This window comes from Haliaeetus albicilla, chromosome 8 (genome assembly GCF_947461875.1).
Source record: "Haliaeetus albicilla chromosome 8, bHalAlb1.1, whole genome shotgun sequence".
Taxonomy (NCBI): domain Eukaryota; kingdom Metazoa; phylum Chordata; class Aves; order Accipitriformes; family Accipitridae; genus Haliaeetus; species Haliaeetus albicilla.
This window is the reverse complement of record NC_091490.1, coordinates 3817861-3837598: the sequence shown is the minus strand read 5'-3', so window position 1 is coordinate 3837598 and position 19738 is coordinate 3817861. Positions and strand designations below refer to the sequence as shown.

Sequence of the window (19738 nt, the reverse complement as noted above, 5' to 3'; positions counted from 1 at the left end):
ACCGTCTATCGGCTATTCAGAGATGAGGACTGGACTAGCTCTCGGGAAGCAGGAGAGCTCTCCACTCTGTATATGATGGACAAAATTCTGAGCTGCTTCTGTATTAATGAGAAAAGAGTTAGCTTAAGGTTACCGTTTTATTTCTGACTTTGTTGGCATTTCACATAACCACGTATGAGAGCAATCAAGGCCAGTAGCTAAGCTGTGACACAGACCTCGGACTTTTGGGATCTTGTTTACTGTCGCGAGGAGGCAAGTGGGTATCTCAAGTCGGGCTTTAGAAGATAGATACTACATGGAAGTCAGACAGATAGCCTCATCGAAAACATTGCTGCTTATACATATTGAGCTAAACTAACAACTCTTTTGAGTTCACTTCATTTATAGTTCTTTCGGGAATAAGTCTTCCTAGATTAACCCAGACGTTCTTCCCTTATGACTTGGTTCCCGAGCCCTGCATTTGGGGCAAGAAGCTATGGTATTTCTTAGGCCCAGGGAGAAAGCTTTAATCTTCTCTCCACCACCCACACGGCTCCCATATGTATTTTGTGTAGCCACAAGTCAAATATACAAATTCCTGGATACACACTTGGGGATACCACTTTGGACTCACTCTTCTGGGAAACAAATGCGATTCAGCTGGGTTCGATGCTTTAAAAAAGTCTGGATGTTCAGGGAGTTAATTGTGAAATGATTTAATGAAGCTATGCTCAAACTGACATTTAAAAACAAAAGGGAAGCTTTCAGTGCTTTAATGGCAACTGTAGGGGACTTGTTCCACAGTGAAGGGAGTCCAAATAACATCCACAAACAAAAATCAATCTAATCGAAAGAGCAAATCCCTTTGTGTGCTTTTCAAGCTTATTATTTAAATGCTATATGCAACCACTGCCTGATGTGCAAAGAGGTATTCACTATTCAGACCATGTGAAGCCTACATTTTTAAAGCTTTATATACTGTTCAGGAGATTTGCACAGGTTCCAGGGGGCTTTTTTAAAATCTGGTAGTTCTTGGAGTTTTGCATTTGCCTTCTGCTACGCGATAGTGCACAACTGCAAACTCAGCAAGATGCTCTGGCTCGCTTCAAAATTAAAATGGGTTTTAGTATGAGACAGTCTGGTAAGATTGTGAACATGATCTTCTAGAATCAGGACTTCTAGAATTGATCAGCAGATTTTTGTTGAGCTAAGAAGTTGATTCATTCCCTCCCCTCCACTCCTCTTTCTGACCTTAGACCAACACTTGTGCTATCAGGAAGTTTTGACGCTTTCTGACAGGAGATACCGTCTTTTAAGTCCTATCAATAAGATTCAGTGGTGGAATCTAAAAGGTTAATGTTTAGTCATATTTATCACTGAATATAGTCAGCAATGCCTTACTATTTCCTTGTCTTCAGAACCGGGAAAAATGAAACTAGGTCAATGTGTATTTGTCATTACAGTTGTGACTCAGTTTACTGGCAGTGTGTGGTGTCTAAAAGAAAGAAATTCCCAACATCATTTTACCAGTAATCTTAATACTTAATTTTTATGATACTGTGATCATGTAAACAAGCTAAATGTGCGTCTGGCCTGATTCTCAGCTGGCATAAAAACTGGCATTGTCCGCTGAAGTTTGCAGAACACCACCCATCGGTATCAGCTCAGGCTGGTCACTGTGGCTCAGTGTTCAGCAGACAGCTGCCACGTTAATTGGGAATCGAGGTTTTCTCAAGAGCAGCCAGTTAATGGTATTTAAACAAAAGATTAGGAAAATAATTACTGTTTGTTAATTAGCTACGCTGATGTCTAAACATATAGTTCTGTACATATTCAGGCATGCATCTTCCTTTTGGTAAGGGTTTTGAATAATAGTGACTTGAGTTGTAAAGAAGCACATAATTTAATTTAGGGACAAATTTTACAGAAAAGTAGATTATAGGAAACATTTTGTAAGAAAAAATATTACATATATACCAAAGCCAGTGGAAGTGGCTGGCCACGTAAAGCGTAAAACAAACCAAAGTTCCTAGCCTCGCAGTGAGAGTTTACCAGAAGGGCCCACTGGACTCCATTTAGTGTGTCAATCAGTACCAACCCTCCATTTTCGTTGGTGTTTGTTTTTTCCTTAACTAAATATTAGCCTTCAAATAGCAAGTGCAGATTCACCAGAGTTTCATAAAAGCCGCACAAAAAGGTGTTTTCCATGGTTACGAACTGCTCGAGTGCACCGGTTCTGGGAGTGTCGCTGGGTTATGGCTGACTGCCCTGCAGAGCTTTAGGATATTGGAAAGTCACTTATGCAACAAAGGCAGGAGTGATGTTAGATTTTGGCCAGACTCTCTCCTTAGCTGTGTGGAGGAGAATGAAGCCCCCCCCAGGCAAATGGAGTGAAAGGGGTTGGCATTTGCTCCGTTCTCCTTTCCTTTTTTGGTCTAGCAGAAAGCCCTCTGCAGAAACAGAATACAGTTACGGCCCTACCAAAAATTGGAATATGGCCCTCCTGAGGGGTGCAGGAGCCAGGAGCAGCTGTTCAATACAGCATGGTCTCCTGGGAATGAGAGCTAAAAATCACAACAAGGTGGTTAATGATTCTCAGAGCAATAGTGAAACTCTCCAGCTGTGACATTAACCAAAACATGAACATTAGTGCTGTCCAAGGAAGGAAGAGCCCCTGGAGATGCACGTCGGGGATTTGCCACTACTGGGTGGCCAGGCATGCTCTGGGAGTTGAAAATTTCAGCTGCGAATCCTATCCCTTTGGAAAGCCAGCATTTTCCTCAGTGAGATGACACAATGGAGATGGGATTCATGAGGTTTGGGAGGGTTCATTTTTCCTCCATAAAAAGCCTTTTCAATAGAACACATCCTTGATATCAGAAGCAGTCCCAAAATTATCTTATCTCAGATCTCTTCTTGATTTTGTTTGGTTGGTAACCCATAACAAACACAACACAATATTTTCTTGAACTTGACAGTTTCTGGGTTTACTATCTCATTGCCCAAAGAAAACACCACCTCTACTACATGCCAGTTGGACTTTATCACTATCATAACTGAATCTGAGTCTTAGAATCTGTGTCCCTCATTCCGATGCAGAGTCTAAGATACTGCCATCCTGTACACCATGATTTTTAATGAGCACTTTTAAACTAAATGTAATTTTCTAAGGTTCACAACTCTACATGGGGAGAAACTTAGCTATTTTCCCTTGTCGGGCAAGATCGTTATCAGTTAATGTCCCTTTGCACAAAGGAGTTTTCGTGTTAAACAGCAGTTGTGTCAGGATGGGAAGAATGATCTTGTGCCTATAGTATTGGATTCATAATCAGATTGGATTTCTCTCCCACTCTCTGCTATGCATTGACTGAGCACCCTCTGGGCAAGCCATTTTAGCTTGCTGTTCACTCCTTTCCGCATCCATAAAAAAGAGGGTGATGACTGTATCATTTAATTTGTTAGAATTTGCAGTTCCCTCTCAGATACTCAGCTGCAGAATGCATTGCGGTAGGAAATGCTGTATTGCACCACGTTCCTACGGTTAATTCTCTCGCTACAACCACACGATGGCTAAACTGACTCCTAGTCCTTTGTGAAACAGTACAGCTCATCATATCAAGCACATGTACCTGTCGTCTTGGTCTGTAAAAGAGAGACCTAGTGGTACATTAGGTTATCGTTCACCCAAATCATCTTTACGAACCAAAAGTTTATCCTTTTAATCCAGAACTGTCTGATAAATGACACACATCTATACTTAATAGAAACTATTTCAGGAAAGTATATTTTAAATTAACATTCTCCTACTGCAGGCAACTTTAAAATACATGACATTCCCAAAAGTGTTTGTTTGTCTTGTCTTTCATACAATTTCTTGCCATTTTGGCTAAATATCAAAGCTGTCTGTGTGAGCAAATGTTCTTTCTCTGCCAGCTCCTGTTTTGCTTGTTCCTGAAGTGAAGCATCATAGCAAATTTGTGGCATCACATTCATTTCCTTGGCTATGGGCTATGATGTTGCAAACGATCCTTAGTGAATTCCAGTAGCAGAAAGACTAGGCTGGGCAGGAAGAGGTTTCTATTCAAGCCCAACGGGCCAGCTATCAGCTAGTGTAAACTAGTGTAGATCTGTGCAATTCCCAGGGAGCAAAGGTGATAAAGATCAGGAGAAGATCTGCCTAAGAGACCTGGCTTCTGTTCTTTTCCATGCTTTGGCTTTTCCCCTTCCTAAAAAGGAGTTTGAAGACCCCACCACAGGCTTAGCCTATGTATACTAAAATATAGTATGACCCAGCTTTAACCAGTGAGAGCAGTTTGCCCCATCCTAATCTGAGAACAGAGTACAGGGATCAGAAGTGGTAAGACTTCCAGGAATCCCACCTCCATGTCAGACAAGGGTATTTATATGAAGACAGTAAGATATGGCTAGAAGCCATGTTGGTGGTAGTCTAAGCAACACTCAGTACTGCTCCCTTTTCTGAACCAAATTTCACCGTAACAGGAGTCACTGCTAATGTGTATTCCATGTCAACTTAATATTCTGAGCCAAAATGGCCCCTTACAATCCGCAAACATCTCGTGATATTTTACAGTGAAGTGAGACTAGCATCTTGGGAGAGTCCAGTGTAAAGCCGGCTCTGCATATATGTAGTTTTGGTCACTTCTTGGCTCTAGCAATGTAGTTATATGACCTTAAGGAAATACCAAGCTGACATCTGAGTATTTTCAGAAAGCAAGTTAAACATAGTTTGGAGCATTACAGAAGAAAGGTATACATAGTAATTCACCCAGCAAGGTTTGAGGGGACTTTTGTGCATATTATACAGTTTTCAAATGCTTTAGAATTTTTGTTTGAACAGAGAAACCATTTAAGACAGCATTCTGATGGTTTCCCTTTGATTTTCTACCAAATATCACAGGAAAAGTATCTGCCAACAGGGAACTGTAAACAAGATCTTGAGTTCCTTCCCTTCTGAGTGGAACTTACCTGCTCCAAGGGATTAAATGGCCTCTCCACTCATTCTGCTTTCCTAAAAGTAGACCAGAAGAACCAAACAACAGATGTTTGATTTTTGAGCTTTAAGTTAATTTTCCCTACTGCAGAAGGATTTTTTAGTCTTGCACAACATAGGGTTCAGTAGTTAGTTAAAAAAAACCACACCATAAAACAGTACAGAAGAATCTTAATACGTGGCACTAGCAACAGAGATTTACCCTTTGCAAATTTGTGGCTTCTTTGAATTATTAAGCAAATTAACATGGAAAAAAGGCAAGGGGAATATCTCACCAAATCTGCTCAGTTCATTTCTTCCTTGATTTGCAGATATGAGTAACAACCAGTGTACCTGTTCATACTCTAATATGCAAGCCGCACTGCAATTTGCAAAATCATCTTGGAAAGATGAATTAGTGCACTCAAAAATTCCTTTAAATCTTTGTGAAGGAAAGGTGTTCCTTGCATGATTTTTGCAATTACTAGCAAAGTGTTAGCTTTTTTTGGAGAAGAAAGCTCACCTCACTGGAAACAACTGGGAAGAATTCATTCTTAGAAGTCGGGAGTGCCTTATCTCCGCTCAGATCAGTAAGAAATGAAGATGTGCAGTTTCTGGGGTGATTTCAGGGTAAGAATTAGGAGGCATCATGAGACGCTTGTGAGACTTGGGTAGAGAAGGAAGGGAAGGATGCGGTTCTGCGTGCTCGTAAACCTGAGAACTCCTCGCCAAAGGGCTTTGTGGGATGCAGAATGTTTGCGTGGGTTCAAGGGTAGATTGGGCATTCATCAATGAGAAATCCCTTGCCAGCCATTAAATACAGGGAATCCCTGAGCTGAAAATAATCAGAGGGTGGGGAAGAATATGAGAAAGTAAATATGTGACCTGTTTCGACTCCTCCCTGTGCATCTGCTTATGGCCTCTGTAAGAGAGAGGGCAATGGATAAGGTGGAGCATTGGTCCGATTCAGTACAGTTTTAAACCAAAGGCTCCTCCAATGTAATGCCTCTTCACCGAACATTTTGCCTTCAGAAAGGCAACAGGCTTTCATCCACACAGACAAGCCAGTGTCTTCTCTGACTCTTAACTCGCTTTATTTTTCTGTAACGTTGAGGCCTGAACATTATATTTAGCCTGACTGGAATTTGGCAAGTAACTTTCCTTTTAACATTGTTTTTTGTCTCTTCATTGGATAGTTAGGTTGTCTGGGGATTTTATTCAGCAGAATTCATTCCCATAAATATATTTAAAATAGACAGCATCACTGTTTGTATTAAGGCGTCTATTTGGGTTATTTGAATTTAGATCTGAACTTGCAAAAAACTGAACAAGGGAGAAGATCGCATGGGGGATTTTCAAATGAGAGGAAGACTGAAAATGCATTGAAAGCTTTTGGATGTGGAAGTGCGTGGCATTGTGGACAGTTGTAGTGGAGAATATAATGCAACAATAAAATCATTACAGTACTTCAAGTTTGGAAGTAATCTGGGTTCTTGGCTTGCATTGCATTTAATAGCTTTACATTTATGGGAGCCACTCCAGTTTTTAAAGGCAGCTTCAGCCTTCAGACTGATTGCACTTACCACCCCAGTGAAACTGCAACCCATTAATTTTTTACCGAAAGGATCTTCCTAGTTTTTCAAACACATCAAGTGAACATTTTAGAGAGTGCAGACCACAGCAGTATGAAAACCAAAACTTTCTATCGAGAGAGAATGCTGGATTAGCATGAAATAAGGGTCTGATTCTGTTAATAAGCACTTTAGTAAATTCAGTGCTATGCAAAACTCCATTAAAACCAGAGGTACCGCATATTTGAGTGAAAACAGTCAGGCAATACCCGGCCGTACAGAAGTCTCTTGTGCTATCCCAGCATGGAAAGGCGTGCAGCGGTTCTCCTCTGGGATGGAGAGCAGCGCAGGTGACCCCAGCACATCTCTCCCTGAGCGCACGTCGTTGCCGTCCCACCTCGCAAGAAGCAGCCTGGTCCCCTGCGTGTTTATATCCCCATCATTAAGACCGAACCTTTCCAGTGTCTAAAACCAAACTCTCGCTCTCTAAAACGTTTGCACATTTCTATGTTAAACATCTGCTTAGGTGGCTCTGAGACAGTGTGTTTTGGTGTTGTTCGTGTGCAATCTAGTGCCGCTTCCTCAACGCATGTGTCCCTTCCCTTCACAGCCTACTCGACACCCAGCACCTCCCCCGCAAACCGATTCGTCAGTGTTGGACCACGGGATCCAAGCTTTGTAAATATCCCTCAACAGACTCAGGTGGGCCGCTTTCGACTTCTCTGTATGCCTGCAGCCTCTTCTTCTTCAGTGTACTCTAACGTGTCCCCGCGGAGCCAGCTGCATTGCCGCTGTCACTTCACCCACATGGTCTCAGTAACTACAGTGAAATGTCACTTGCAGTTTGTTTGTCTGTTGTGTTTTTTTGGGCTTAAGTAGTAATAACTCTGCTTTCGTAACTGGAAAGATCTCTCTTGCTTTCTAAGATATTGGCTTCTAGCGCACAGTTTTTTCCTCTAGCGCTGGGTTTTCAAAGACTTTTGCTCCAACCTGTTCCCTAGGCAGTGCATTTAAATGCATATGCGAAAGGAGCTCAGAGAGACCCATCAGGTAACAGTCCACCTTAATCCCCCACCAGATACAACGGGAGACTTCTCCAGTGACTTCCGTGTAAAAAAATAGACTCGAATGCCTGGTTGGCCATTTGCATGGTGGGCTTTGAGCGAGCAGGAGATTTTGTAATTGCGAGCACGTCTGTTTCCTTACACAAAGAGAAAAAAGTCCAGTTGAGGCAGGCCTATAAAGCTGGGTTAACTGAATTCATCGTCCTGCTATGGTCAAATCAGAAGCTCAAGTAAACATTTGTGTTGCTTTAGGAGAAGGACGAGGTTTAAATGTGCTTTTTCCAAGCTGTATCAAATTCCCAGGGTCGATTAAGAAAATAGTTGTTGGCAGTTTTGTTAGCAGCTAATTTGAGCCAGATGTTGAAAAAATTAAGTCTGTGCTTAATATCACGTTATCATGGGGGAGAAGGTATAAAAAAGTGAGCAGAACTAGTGTTCTAGGACAACTGTAGTTTGTAGTTTTAAGTGATTGCTTGACTATGTTACAATTCTTTTAAAGGTCAACAGCAAGAAATATTTGCAATTTTGTTTTGAGCTGGTTGCGATGACTAAAAAGTAGTAATTCAAATAGCTAGCAAATTGGGGAATACTCTTAGGTCTTGTAAGTTCTTTCAAAATCGTTTATATGCATCTGAATAATTATGAATAAGAATGGCTGTCACATGCCACAGTCCAGTATATGCATGAAGACAGACTCCTCGTTGCGATGGCTTCAGCGCCTACACCGTCCATGAAACACAAGTCACCCATTACCAAAGATTTTCAGTTTACAGGGCTGCAATCAGATGCCTGTGAACACAATGTGTTTTCTTGCTATCTGTTCTTTGTGTACAATTTGTTAGGGGCTTTAGTTTATAGCTCTGTCGACAGCACAGGTTAAACTACATCGAATCTCAAACCTTCTCTGCATTAAATAGGGTCACAGAAAGTACACCAGCACTGCAGAGTGGGGTTTTAACCCATCCGGTTCTGATTTTTTTTCATGCCTTAACAAAATGCAGCCTGCACCCCACTTTTCAGGCCTCTTCCTTTATTTGGTTCATGTACGTGACAAGTTTTCATGCGCCTTCACATTTAAATCGTATTTCTCCAGTTGTTTTGGAAACAACTGGAATATACACAAACACGCTGAAATCGGGAAACAGGAATGTTAAGGTATACTGTTAAAGTCCTTAAGCATTTGGTCTTTTCCTTCATAGCTCAGGAAACTTGAAACCCTTTGGAGAATGCTACCTACCTTTTCCAGAAGACTTGAAAAACTACTAGTTGGTAAACTGATTATGTAGTCAGACACAACAGTATTAAGTCTCCAAAATATTTTAAACTTATTTGCATTCTGCAGTCTAGGTTTCCCAGATAAGTTTGTTGACTGTAAACTTTTATCCTCCTTATTTATGACTTAAATCATTTTAAAGTGCTCTAGCCTTACTTTAAGTGCTTCTATGTAATGCAGTATAGTGAATAACAATGCTGTACAGTGAAAAACAATACCCAAGCACAGCTTTCAATTAAAGTCAAACATGCTGCAGTGGGTAAGGAGACTGACTTCCAGTCTCTGACTCCAGCTGCATCTCCGTACTTCTTCTGTACATCATTACACCACCACAACCCACTTGATACTAAATATATAATTTATCAGCAAAACTCACTACTTATTCATGAAACAACTCTGAAGTTGACTGTGTTTTAAATCAGAGAAGTGAGGTACAAGTACTAACACCTGCAATAATTTGGGATTTACTTAGCATTCCCCTAAACAAAGACATGCTTTTGTACTCTTCTTGCAGGGCATTCGTGTATAGGACGATCACTTAGGATATTTGTGAAATGAAAATATAAAAACACATAGGACTGTGTTATTAAAAGCAGCTGGGGTGGCTGCTTTCCGTCAGGATTTTTATAGTACATTCAGAGTCAGCCTAAGATATGGGTCCTGAGGACCACTAACTGCCAGGCCACACAGCTCCCTTAGACAAGAGGAAGCAGTGAACATTCAGAGCTTCTGAAAGTCGAGCTTAAATATCAGGGTTGAGCAACTCTTTACTGCTGGAACAACAAAATAAAAATGAAGACTGTATCTGAACATCTGCTTTTTTAAAATTATGGTCCAGCTACAAGCTATAAGAAAACACTATGGTCAGCTTTTTGGTGGCCCTGATTTTCTCTTCCAATTGGTGGGTCATTTGACTGCAGGCACTAGTTACACAGCATCGTTATTAGTCTTAAAATGCTGCAAAAGTGAGTCTGTGCACAGGGATGTGGCAGCGCCGTTCAGCAGAAGTCGCATTTCCCATACATGGGCATTCACAGGCTTTCACAGAACATTGGAATAAAATCGCAGACAAATGTACAACAGCATGGCTGGGTTTGAGCAAGGATCATTCTGTCCTGGGCTGTTTTTAAACAACCAAAACCAGCACATGCCTTTCTTAATGGGCATTATAAAAATTAGCAGTAGACATTTCCATTAGCAGCATGTTCTGATTTATGTGACATTGCTTCAAATATAATCCCTTAAAGGAATTTTATAGAATTTATATAATATTTTATTTAGAAAAAGGCCATCTTCCTGTGTCAACAAAGGTTGTAGCAGGATGACAACTCCATGACAGGAGAGACCAGGAAATAAACTGATTTAAGTCAGTACTTCTGATTCAGGAACAAAAGGCCCAAAAGGGCTGTTGGCTTTGTCTGGTTTTAGCAGCTTCAAAACTTTTCAGTTGGCTTGTTTTTTCATACAGTGCCTCTGCTTACCCCATCCATCACTCTGCCACTCCAGCGGCTCACCACATAATTGTCCTATCTGGGGGGTTATTTGAATCTAAATTTCTGTTTGAGCTATTAGAAGAAACACTTGACTTGGCATCCTCTGTATATGTTGACAAAAAGGCACAGGTGTTGTAACCTTTGCTTGATAAATCATTTACTTTTGCTGCTTGACTCGCAAGCAATATGGGGGCATCAGCTTTTTAACTGCCTTTTCCATATGCAAATCAGAAATACAGTATGCTTGGGGTACACAGTCTTTAGTTTCAAAAGCAGGCTGGTCTAGATACCTCATGACTAAGTAACAGATACGTCTCTCGTATTGCCAAGGACTTGTAATAAGGAGAATGGTAGAGGAATGGGAAAGTACCATCACATTAATTAGGGACTAGCCTATCAGTAGCAACAATGCTAATAAAGAATAAAGGGTTCTGAGTTTTAGGGGGTTTTTCATCCTAACCAAGCGATAAAAGTAATTGTGAAACACAGGATATGCACTCAGAGTACGTGCAGCTGGTAACGCTAAACTAGCAACCTGCTCTTTGTGCCTGGAGTTTGCGTTGTCGCTCGCTGCTCTAAACGGTGCTTGCTGATCTCTGATGCCCTCACTTTGCTCTATAGTACAAAATTCCTTTAGGGATCATAAGTATTCAGTGTGCTGCAGCTCCACTTCACACTAAACATTGTTTACTAGGCTGAGTCCTGTTTGCCACCTACTTACCCTACATCTTCCTGGAAATTGTACTTCGGATGCTAAAAACAGCTGCTGAGCAACACATGCCTGCTCCATCTAATCACTCCTACCTGCCAGTAGCCCGTGTGCCTTACACAGTGAGGTTACGAGGATGCACAGAACAGAAACTGCCTCCCACTGCAGGCACCCAGGCAGAGGATCAACTGCTTTACCACCTGTGAGAAACTAAATGGCTTTCTCCTCTGCTTAAGGGAGAAAGTGTATCATGCACCCTCTTGACCAGCTGTTTCAGGAAAAATCCCTCTCTAATGTAAACAAGCTTTATATCAGATCCATCCCAGCTAGTTTCTAAAACTTAGTTAAGTGCAAAACCAAATATTTATTCCCTTACCTTTCTCTAGGAAAAGATAAAACTATTTTCTAGAACAGAAGTAGGAGCTCTTCCTGCTTCCACCTTTGCAGGATCCCAAAGCTACAGTCAGATCATGGATAGTAAGCCAAGGTCTTGCCTTTTCACACTTGCCCTGGTGGGGCCCTAGAGCCACTCAGCTACAACAGTGCTCTAGATAGATAGAGCTCATCCTTTATAACACAAAGCAATTGAAACAAAAGGCCTATAACTTACCTAGCACACCATGATAAAGAAAAACCCCAAAAGCCAAAGAAGCTTATCTAGGCAGCAAAATGACAAGTACGAAAACCAGCAAGCTCAGAAAAGCAGCCATGCTCTTGCTGCCAGCCTTATAAAGACCAGGTACAAAAGTGCACGCTGTGAAACACATCTATAAAAGAGTAATGCTGCCCCATAGTAAGTTAGGGGGGAAAATTACTGAAGTTTAGCAAAATGTTTATAGTATGAGGAAATTGCTAACTTTATATCTGTTCCTGTTCTCTGCCTTTTCTGAATTAGACACCGGTATCTTTGTAGCTTCTTTTAGGCTTTTATTTATCTCTAAAAAACCACCTTATGCCTCAGGTGCATATACAAACCTAATTGTACAATTACTTTCTTTTCGAGAGACAAGGGAAAGACTATTTCACTTCCCCACAACCCTTTTAGAAAGCAAACTGCAAGCTGCAATTTTTCACTGGCAGCACTTTAAAACAAAGGGCACGAGAAAAAAATGAGCTTTATGCTGTGTCCTGTAGGTTAGCAGATGTGAGCTCTGTCAGACTAGGGAGGGAGGCAAATTCCAGAGTAGATGGTCCTTCTGTGATAACAGCCAGTCACTGCTGCCTAGACGCTTAATTCGGAGGAGTGTAGTGCAGGTGATGCCCCTCACCGCGGCTGGAGGGAGCACAGGCAGGGGGGAGCCAGGGAAGCAGTCTCGCAGGTAGCAAGGCCCAAAAGCGTATAGGATTCATAGATCAAAGTCAGCACCTTGAATAGGAAGCTAATGCAGTTCCTCCAGAGCTATCGCTCCTGCAGCTGAAACCGCCTAGCTGTTTTGTGCCCAGGTTCCATTGCCACCCTATGGAAGAAAGAAACCAGTGCACACATTTTTCTTTTGACAAATAAAGCATATGCCTCACTTCACGGGGATCTTCCATTTTTGCTTCGCGCTGAACCCCTGCCACACTGCCCTGCCCTTTGCACCGTCGGAAGGGGACACAGACCTGCCAGACTCACGCACAGCTCCTGTCGATGTACTTTATTAAAGAGTAGCACGAGCTGCCCGTCCTTTCCTGCCGCTGCACCCTTCTGTCTTTCTCCCATTTCCCAGTGCCCAGGAATCGCTCTGGTCAGACAGGCAGCACCTGCTGGCCCTCGAGGAGGAAGGGTAAGGTCAGGATTTCGTGGTATTGCCGCAGCGTGCTAACAGCTGAGCCACCGCTTCACTTTGCGGAGCAGTTTGTGTTCAGAAAAACTGTTAAGGAAGGGGTGCGTGTGGCTCGTACATTGCAGTAGACGCGCAGAGAACATGAGAGGCTGCAGGAACAAGATCAGGCCTTTTATTTTGGGGGTTCTGAGCAGAACTATTTATAAGCTGGGTCAGTGCTACTTGTTGCTTAGGTGACTTGTCCTCCCCAGGATAAGAATACTTATCCTCAAGGCTGAATGCACCGCTTGTGTTTGAGCGTGAATGAAGATGAAGAACACTAATTTGGAAGCATTTGTTCAAATCAGTTCAGCCGCCTGAGAATTACATATTCCATAAAGTAACCTCCCTAGGCCAGCACACGTGGCTTTGGAAGAAACCTAAGCTGCAAAGCACTTTTAAGCCCCTTTCCTTCTCTTGGCCCATAGCAGGAAACGTAGTGGCAGGTTCAGGACACCATCTGCATGCAGGAATAATGTCTCTCTTGGGTAAAGAACAGAAATTTGCAGAGACTAGGTATAAAAAAACAGTTTTGGGGTGTGGGACTGCAACTTTCTAGAGCTGCTGAAGTTAGAGGGACTGCTTTCCTTCCAAACCCAGCAGGGATCTGTGAACTTTCCCATATCAGCAATGGGAAACAAGGGCTGCTCTCCTCTGACACCTGGAGCAGAGTTACACAGTGCCCGAAGTGCCGTCTGAAGTTTAGATTGCTCCTGAGCCTATGTGGGCACTATACCCTCATGGATCACTTTCCTGCTAGACATTTACCATACATGTAAGAAATGGGAGACCCAAAACAGAGATCAGAAACAGAACCATTACAGTGAACAGTTGAGCGTGTGAGAAGAGAAGGGTGTGTGTGTGACCACTTAATTTATAGTAATTGCCTGGGCTGAAGGGCATTGAAGAAGGATGGGCTTTTGTGGGCTTGAGCCCTATTATGACCACTGAAAGTTCTGATCCCTGAGCAAAAAGTGTTTTGCTGCAGAACCAGTGGCACCAAGCTACTGATATGTGACCCTAATGTTGGTGCTGTCTTTCATCTTCCACCCAGGAAGCAGCTATACTGGCCTAATCTTGAGGGTGGCCTGGAGATGGCTCTAAAAATGTAGTATGAGTCTAGAGAGAGTATGCATAGAAAATACAGTGTCAATCTCTATGAAGCATCAGCAAGTCTCAGACCCTGCGAAGCTGAAAGAAGATTGCAGATCCTGCCTTTGCTTTGTGTTTTGCCGTATTAAACTCGCTCTTCTCTTTTGTTGAAATTAGTCAAGGAAATATTGGCTGAATCCTTTGCTGAGCTAAAATTGAGATGGTTCCACCATGATGGGAGCAGAGAGCCTGCATGCGGTCGTGGTGCTCTTGATGTGCCCCTGATCACATAATAGCTCCATAGCCACCTGTCCCCAGTGCAGCATGAGTGTGACCGTGCTGCTCTGATCACAGTTGCTAATGACAGTCCAGAGTGTGCTCCACAGAGAGGAGATACAAAGGTGGCCAGACATCAGGGTCACTCCCCAACTCCCATTCCCTTCACTGCCTGCTCAGCTCAGTGCACAAAGCCCCTTTAACTGAGCTTTTGCACAGAGGGTATGAAATGTCACTCTCAGATCAGTTCTTAAACAGCGGCAGAGAACGGTATACCTCAAGAAGAAAGCACGTGTTGCACTATAAAGGTAAAGATTCATAGACAACTTCCCAGTACTGTTTCGTGGCCTTATCTTCAAAGTGGGTTGGAGCCAAATCTGTCCAGAAATGCCTGGGTTAGTCCTCAGCAGGGGGGATCCTTTTTCCTCTGCTTTTTCTTCCTCCTCCTTGCGGGCTCCAGTGAGCAGTTCAGACTTTTTTTTGGAAACTAACACTAAGCATCCTATTTCCAATAGATATAGCATACAATTATTTACAATGGACATAGACGAATTTGCCAAACTAAGCAATTAAACTCATAGCAGTTTTTCCCCCTCCTTACAATAAACAGGAAGCCTGTGCGTAAGGCACCCTTTCTGTGGGTTTTATGGCCATTACTTATGCTCCACAGTAGGGGAGAAGAGAGAGAAGAAGTAAGTGTGGGCCTGGTGGGAAGAGCTGGCAAATGCAGAAATATGATGAATGAGCTGGAGAGATTTAATTTCTTACTAAATTCTCTACAAGCTGTGTAACCTTTCTTTAGCTAAACAATTACTCTAAAAGGCAATGATTTTCTGTGTTTTCATTGAAAAGTCTTCATAATAACAATGGCCTATGTTCTCCTTCTTGGAGAACTTCTGCCAAAAAACAGTTTTCTTTTTTCCATTCAGCAGGAAACTTTCTTTTATTTTTATTTTTTCAATCTCATATTCCCCGCTAACATGAATTTACAAGGCCTACCACTTACTGCATGGGGCTGGGAAGAAGCTTCCCCTCAGGCCAAATCATTTTGGTCCATCTCCTTTATAGGGATTCTTCCGTCTTCCTCCCAAGAGAAGTGTGGCCACTGTCAGAGACGTAATACCAGGCCCAAGTGACCACTTAAGCTGACAAAATGTGACGGTTCCTCTGTTCACAGGTACAGAGTACATGGAAGGGGGCTCCCAGATTTCTTTTGCAATGGACAAGCAGCAGCTCTTGCCACTGTTGTGGTGGGCGCAGTGGAGAGAGGGAGCAGGTACTGACTTTGGTGTGGTGGGGGAGAGAGTCATCAGATCTTTAAATTCATCTGCCACTTTAATCTCCCATGATTAAAGCAGAGTGGGTGCTGATCCTTGCTGAACCAGAGAGTCCTGTGACCAGCTGGAGCATCCTAAAGACTTTGGATATTGTAAGGACTTTGGAAATGCAGCACGGGCAGAGCACTTTCCTCCTGCAGAGCTGCACAGTTGTTCAGATACACACATGCACAGGTGTACACACACACACACACACAAATCAAACAAACAAGTATAAGGCAAGATTATAGTTATGTGCCTCTTACTGCATTTACTTGACTTGGCCGATTTCCTGGCCACCCCACGCCCGCCCCCAGCCTCCATTGCAGATAATGCTGTATTGGATTAGTCTGCCTCACTGCTGCATCAGGTCCCAGATCGATTTATTGACTCTGTCAGAGTGGCTAGTACAGTAATTGTTACAAGAGCAGAATAGAAAGCAAGAATGTGTCCACATAAAATATAAAAATGACATTTTGTTCGTTCTTTCCTCTTTTGCCCTATAGATCTTCATGTGTTTACACAGTGGAGAGCACTTTACTTAAGTTAATCAGCTCCTTCTACATTATTAATTGCGACAGTTAGGGTGCTACATGGCGGCAAACGTATTATTGAAACCATTGATCTCACGCTCACGGTATGGACCTGAGTAGGTTTTGTATTCCTCTCCTTCTTTTGCAACTGCTTTAGGGTACTATCAAATCACATTTCCCTGACTGACAATACACCATCAATACCATTGATTTCAGAGAGGGGCAGAGAGATGCACATGAGAAAGAAAGGAGCGCGCGGAGGTTCAGTGTATTCTGTAGGCTTGGAAAGGGGTTGTTGGAAGTTGGTAATCACAACAGTTACGTGCCTGGCCTGATTCCTCTATTTTGTAAAGAGTAATAATTTAAGACCTGAAGTTTCCTAAGTGTTGAAGATTTGCAGAGATGGCATGATGAGACCTTTTAAAACGCATGTAGAATGTATACCCTTAAAAAAAGACATACTGACTTTTTACAAGGGTTTTGGAAGTGCATTTGAAAGACATTTCATGGAAGTTCAGCTTTCGCAGCTGATGATACCTATATGAGCTCCATAAATTCCACACAGCCTGACAAACTCCAGTAGGTGTCACATGTGACCTGGATGGAAAAGGTCAGCAGCTGGATTTATGGCTTTTGCATTTACTGGAACATTAAGATTTTTGCCAACTGCCATATATACTTTTTAACAATTCTGCAATCAAAGGATTAGGACCACAATCTACAATGAAGGTCAAAAATTAAAGGCCACAATCCCTACATCCTTCCCAATGGATAGACATTAAGCTACCTCTAAGAATCACCTTTGCTTAATGGCCTTAACATTGAGGTCAAGGAATAAATAAGCCCCAGAGGTGAACACCTTGCAAAATAGACTATCCTGCTCTGAAGTTAATACTAAATTCCATAAGAAGGGACCAAAAGATGAGAAGCCATTTCTTAACAGAGAAGGACTGTCCAGTTTGCAGCAGATTTCATGTTCCCGAGACACTGAGCATCACCTCCCCTAGTGCTGGACTATCCTAGAGAAATGTAAATACAGGGGAAGGATTGGGGCTTCAAAAGAAATACAGCAAAATGACTGCAATTTTGTTAAAACCTGTTTATATTTTAAATTTACCAAAGGTGTCTGTTCTTAGTAAGGATTACTAACGGCATGCCAAGTTGTAGCTTTCAAACTTTACCTGGCTTTAGTTCAGAACAACAAAAGGTATTGTCTTGGTTTAGGCATTTGTTTTTACAGTATATTCTACTTGAACAGAAGTAGAACTGAAAACGTTTAATCCAAAACCAGGATTTTTTAAAAAAAAATCAAATAAAAATCAAGAGGCTAAATGTGAATATCTCTTGTAGGCTTAACTATGTAGCCTTTAGTTACTTTGGTTATTAATATTCAATTTTGAAAACAGTACTGACACTATAATCATAATATTTTCAGGCATATTCACTTGCATGACCCACCTCTTACATCATCTGTACAAATACTAGTTATTACACATGAAGAGATGCAGCTAAATACATTTCAGAAGGCAATGAAATGTAAAAGCCACCTTTGAGGCTGAACACAATAATTTCTGCATTGCTTGGAGCAGCTTTATACAAGTTTAGGTATCCTTTTGTGCTTTTGCCATAACTACATCTTTTTAAATAGGACAACAGAAAAGGTATCTTTTTTTAAAAAGGGGGATAATATTAGACATGAAATTTGCATGTGGGGTTGGGTTTTTTCATCCTTGCATGTGCTAAACAATGAGATTGGAGATTTTGCAGGAACACTTTTATACATAATGTTCCATGTTTGGCTTTTCTCTTGGTTATTTTGAAGGATTTTCTTGTAGTCTTCTGGGTTAAAGTTTGTGTCTGTGAATCTATGGTATTGGACCCAACTGTACATTCATTGAAATCAATGAGAGTAGGAGATGGAAGATTTGTTATCAGCAGGAGTTTGTTTTAGAAATACAATAATATTTTTGTTTAATTATGCTTGTATTTTGCTTATAGCTATGCACAGTAGAATAAATCTAGTCTTCTTCAAATAAGATAAAGGTTAAAATTCACATTTTCTTTATGGGGAGGGCTTGCAGTGCAGTCATCAGCTATCTCTAGAGTTTTTATTTTGTGGGTAGAGGTATTATCTCTCAGAGACTCCAAAGCAGTCTTCCTTGATGTAGAGATGGGTTTAGTTTGGGGGTTTTCCCAATTTACTGCTCTTGTAGGCTCCAATCTGAAAGTATAGGCCAGGTTACGTTCCGTCCGGTTCATTCCCACCAAGGGAGGCTCCAGAGGCTCTCTATAAACTCGTTGTCCTCCTAACAGTAGTAACAAGGGCAGAACTTGTCCCAGTAATGGTAATGGCTTTATCAGTCCTGTTGCAAAACAGAGTTCAGATTCTTCTCCTGGAGGCTCTTCAGGAATATGAGGAATAAAAGTAGTAACATTTAGGAAAAAAAATAGATGGGGTAGAGCTATAATTCTCCGTACAATAGAGCAGCTTACTTACTGAGTACAAAGAGCCACTTCTACACAGTCTATTTTCAGAGCAAAGCCTCACATTCATTGACTTATAAAAGCAGAGAGGCACCTTTCGATTTTAAGTTCAAGGTTTACATTAGTAATTTTGTCTGTTTTCTCTGTTAGTATTAATTAAATTGAGATAGTTTAATTAGTATTACTAAATTTGATCATTAGTAGTAATTCATTCTGCCTGCCATACTGCACAAATATGATGAAGCAGAAATAACTAAATTGTTTAATTTCATCTCATTTAATGACTTTACACTCCACCAGGACTTTCATTGGCATCTCACAATATCTGTGAAAATCACTCCACACTAGGCCAAGACCCAACTCCCTTTAGCCAACCATGTCTAATATGTCCCTCCTCATCCAAAGGCACATCATGTGCTGCGAAGGCTTTTCCCATTTCTCCACCGGAGAGCTGGCTACCTCCGAAGGCTGCAGTGGCCCCTCCTCGCCCCGGTCACCCAGCTCCTGTATCATCCCAACCCCGATGGCCCTGACAGAGCTGTACGGGACTCTTCGGCCACCACGTCCCTGGTAGAATGGGAGAAGTCCCGTCATCGATCCCCACGGCCGCACACCCCGGGGGCCGAGCGCTGAGCACAGGCTCGGTGCACGGCCGTCCACTTTTCTCAGAGCAGTTTGTTCAGTTTAGCAAGGTACAAAGCATCAGGAAAAACGCAGACATCAAAAGTTCTCGCGTTCAGGAGGGGGGGTTTTGTTCAGCTCAATGCCCTCTTGGCTTTTTTTTTTTTTAAGGGGAGATTTGGGAAGGGGGGTTCACTGCTGAATTGATTCATTATTCCTCCAGTTTGCCTACTTTAATTTTAAGGTCAATGTGGCAAAAAACCCAGAGTTGCCTCCATGCCCCTATTTCTGTCCATGTTCATTTGGAGACGGGTTTTGATCTCCTTGCCCGGTACACCTAAGTCTTGCCAAAACCCCGATTCCTCTTGCCTTTCTGCGGTTTCCAAACCCCCAGCCTTTCTCTGCCCGTTTCTGAAAACGTGCTCTTGTTCTCGGCCCCCTCGTCCAGGAGTCCCCGGCTCCCATGCCGTCCCTCTGTCCATCTGCACCTGCCCGCCGTGCGCCCCGCCAGCCCCGCTGTTCCTGCTGCCCA

The 19738-nt window shown here is 42.2% G+C and overlaps 1 protein-coding gene across 14 annotated transcripts in view; it reads left to right on the top strand.

Annotated features, from left to right (window-relative positions):
- The window catches only part of NFIA (nuclear factor I A), a 360757-nt gene that overhangs the window by 323288 nt on the left and 17731 nt on the right, over positions 1 to 19738 (top strand). For 12 of the 14 annotated variants that reach the window (XM_069788571.1, XM_069788580.1, XM_069788575.1 and 9 more), the window contains one exon: positions 7151 to 7242. The exons of the other annotated variants lie outside the window; for them this stretch is intronic. In XM_069788571.1, the coding sequence (XP_069644672.1) occupies positions 7151 to 7242 (92 nt within the window). The remainder of the gene's footprint in view (positions 1 to 7150; positions 7243 to 19738) is intronic. 14 annotated transcript variants of the gene reach the window in all.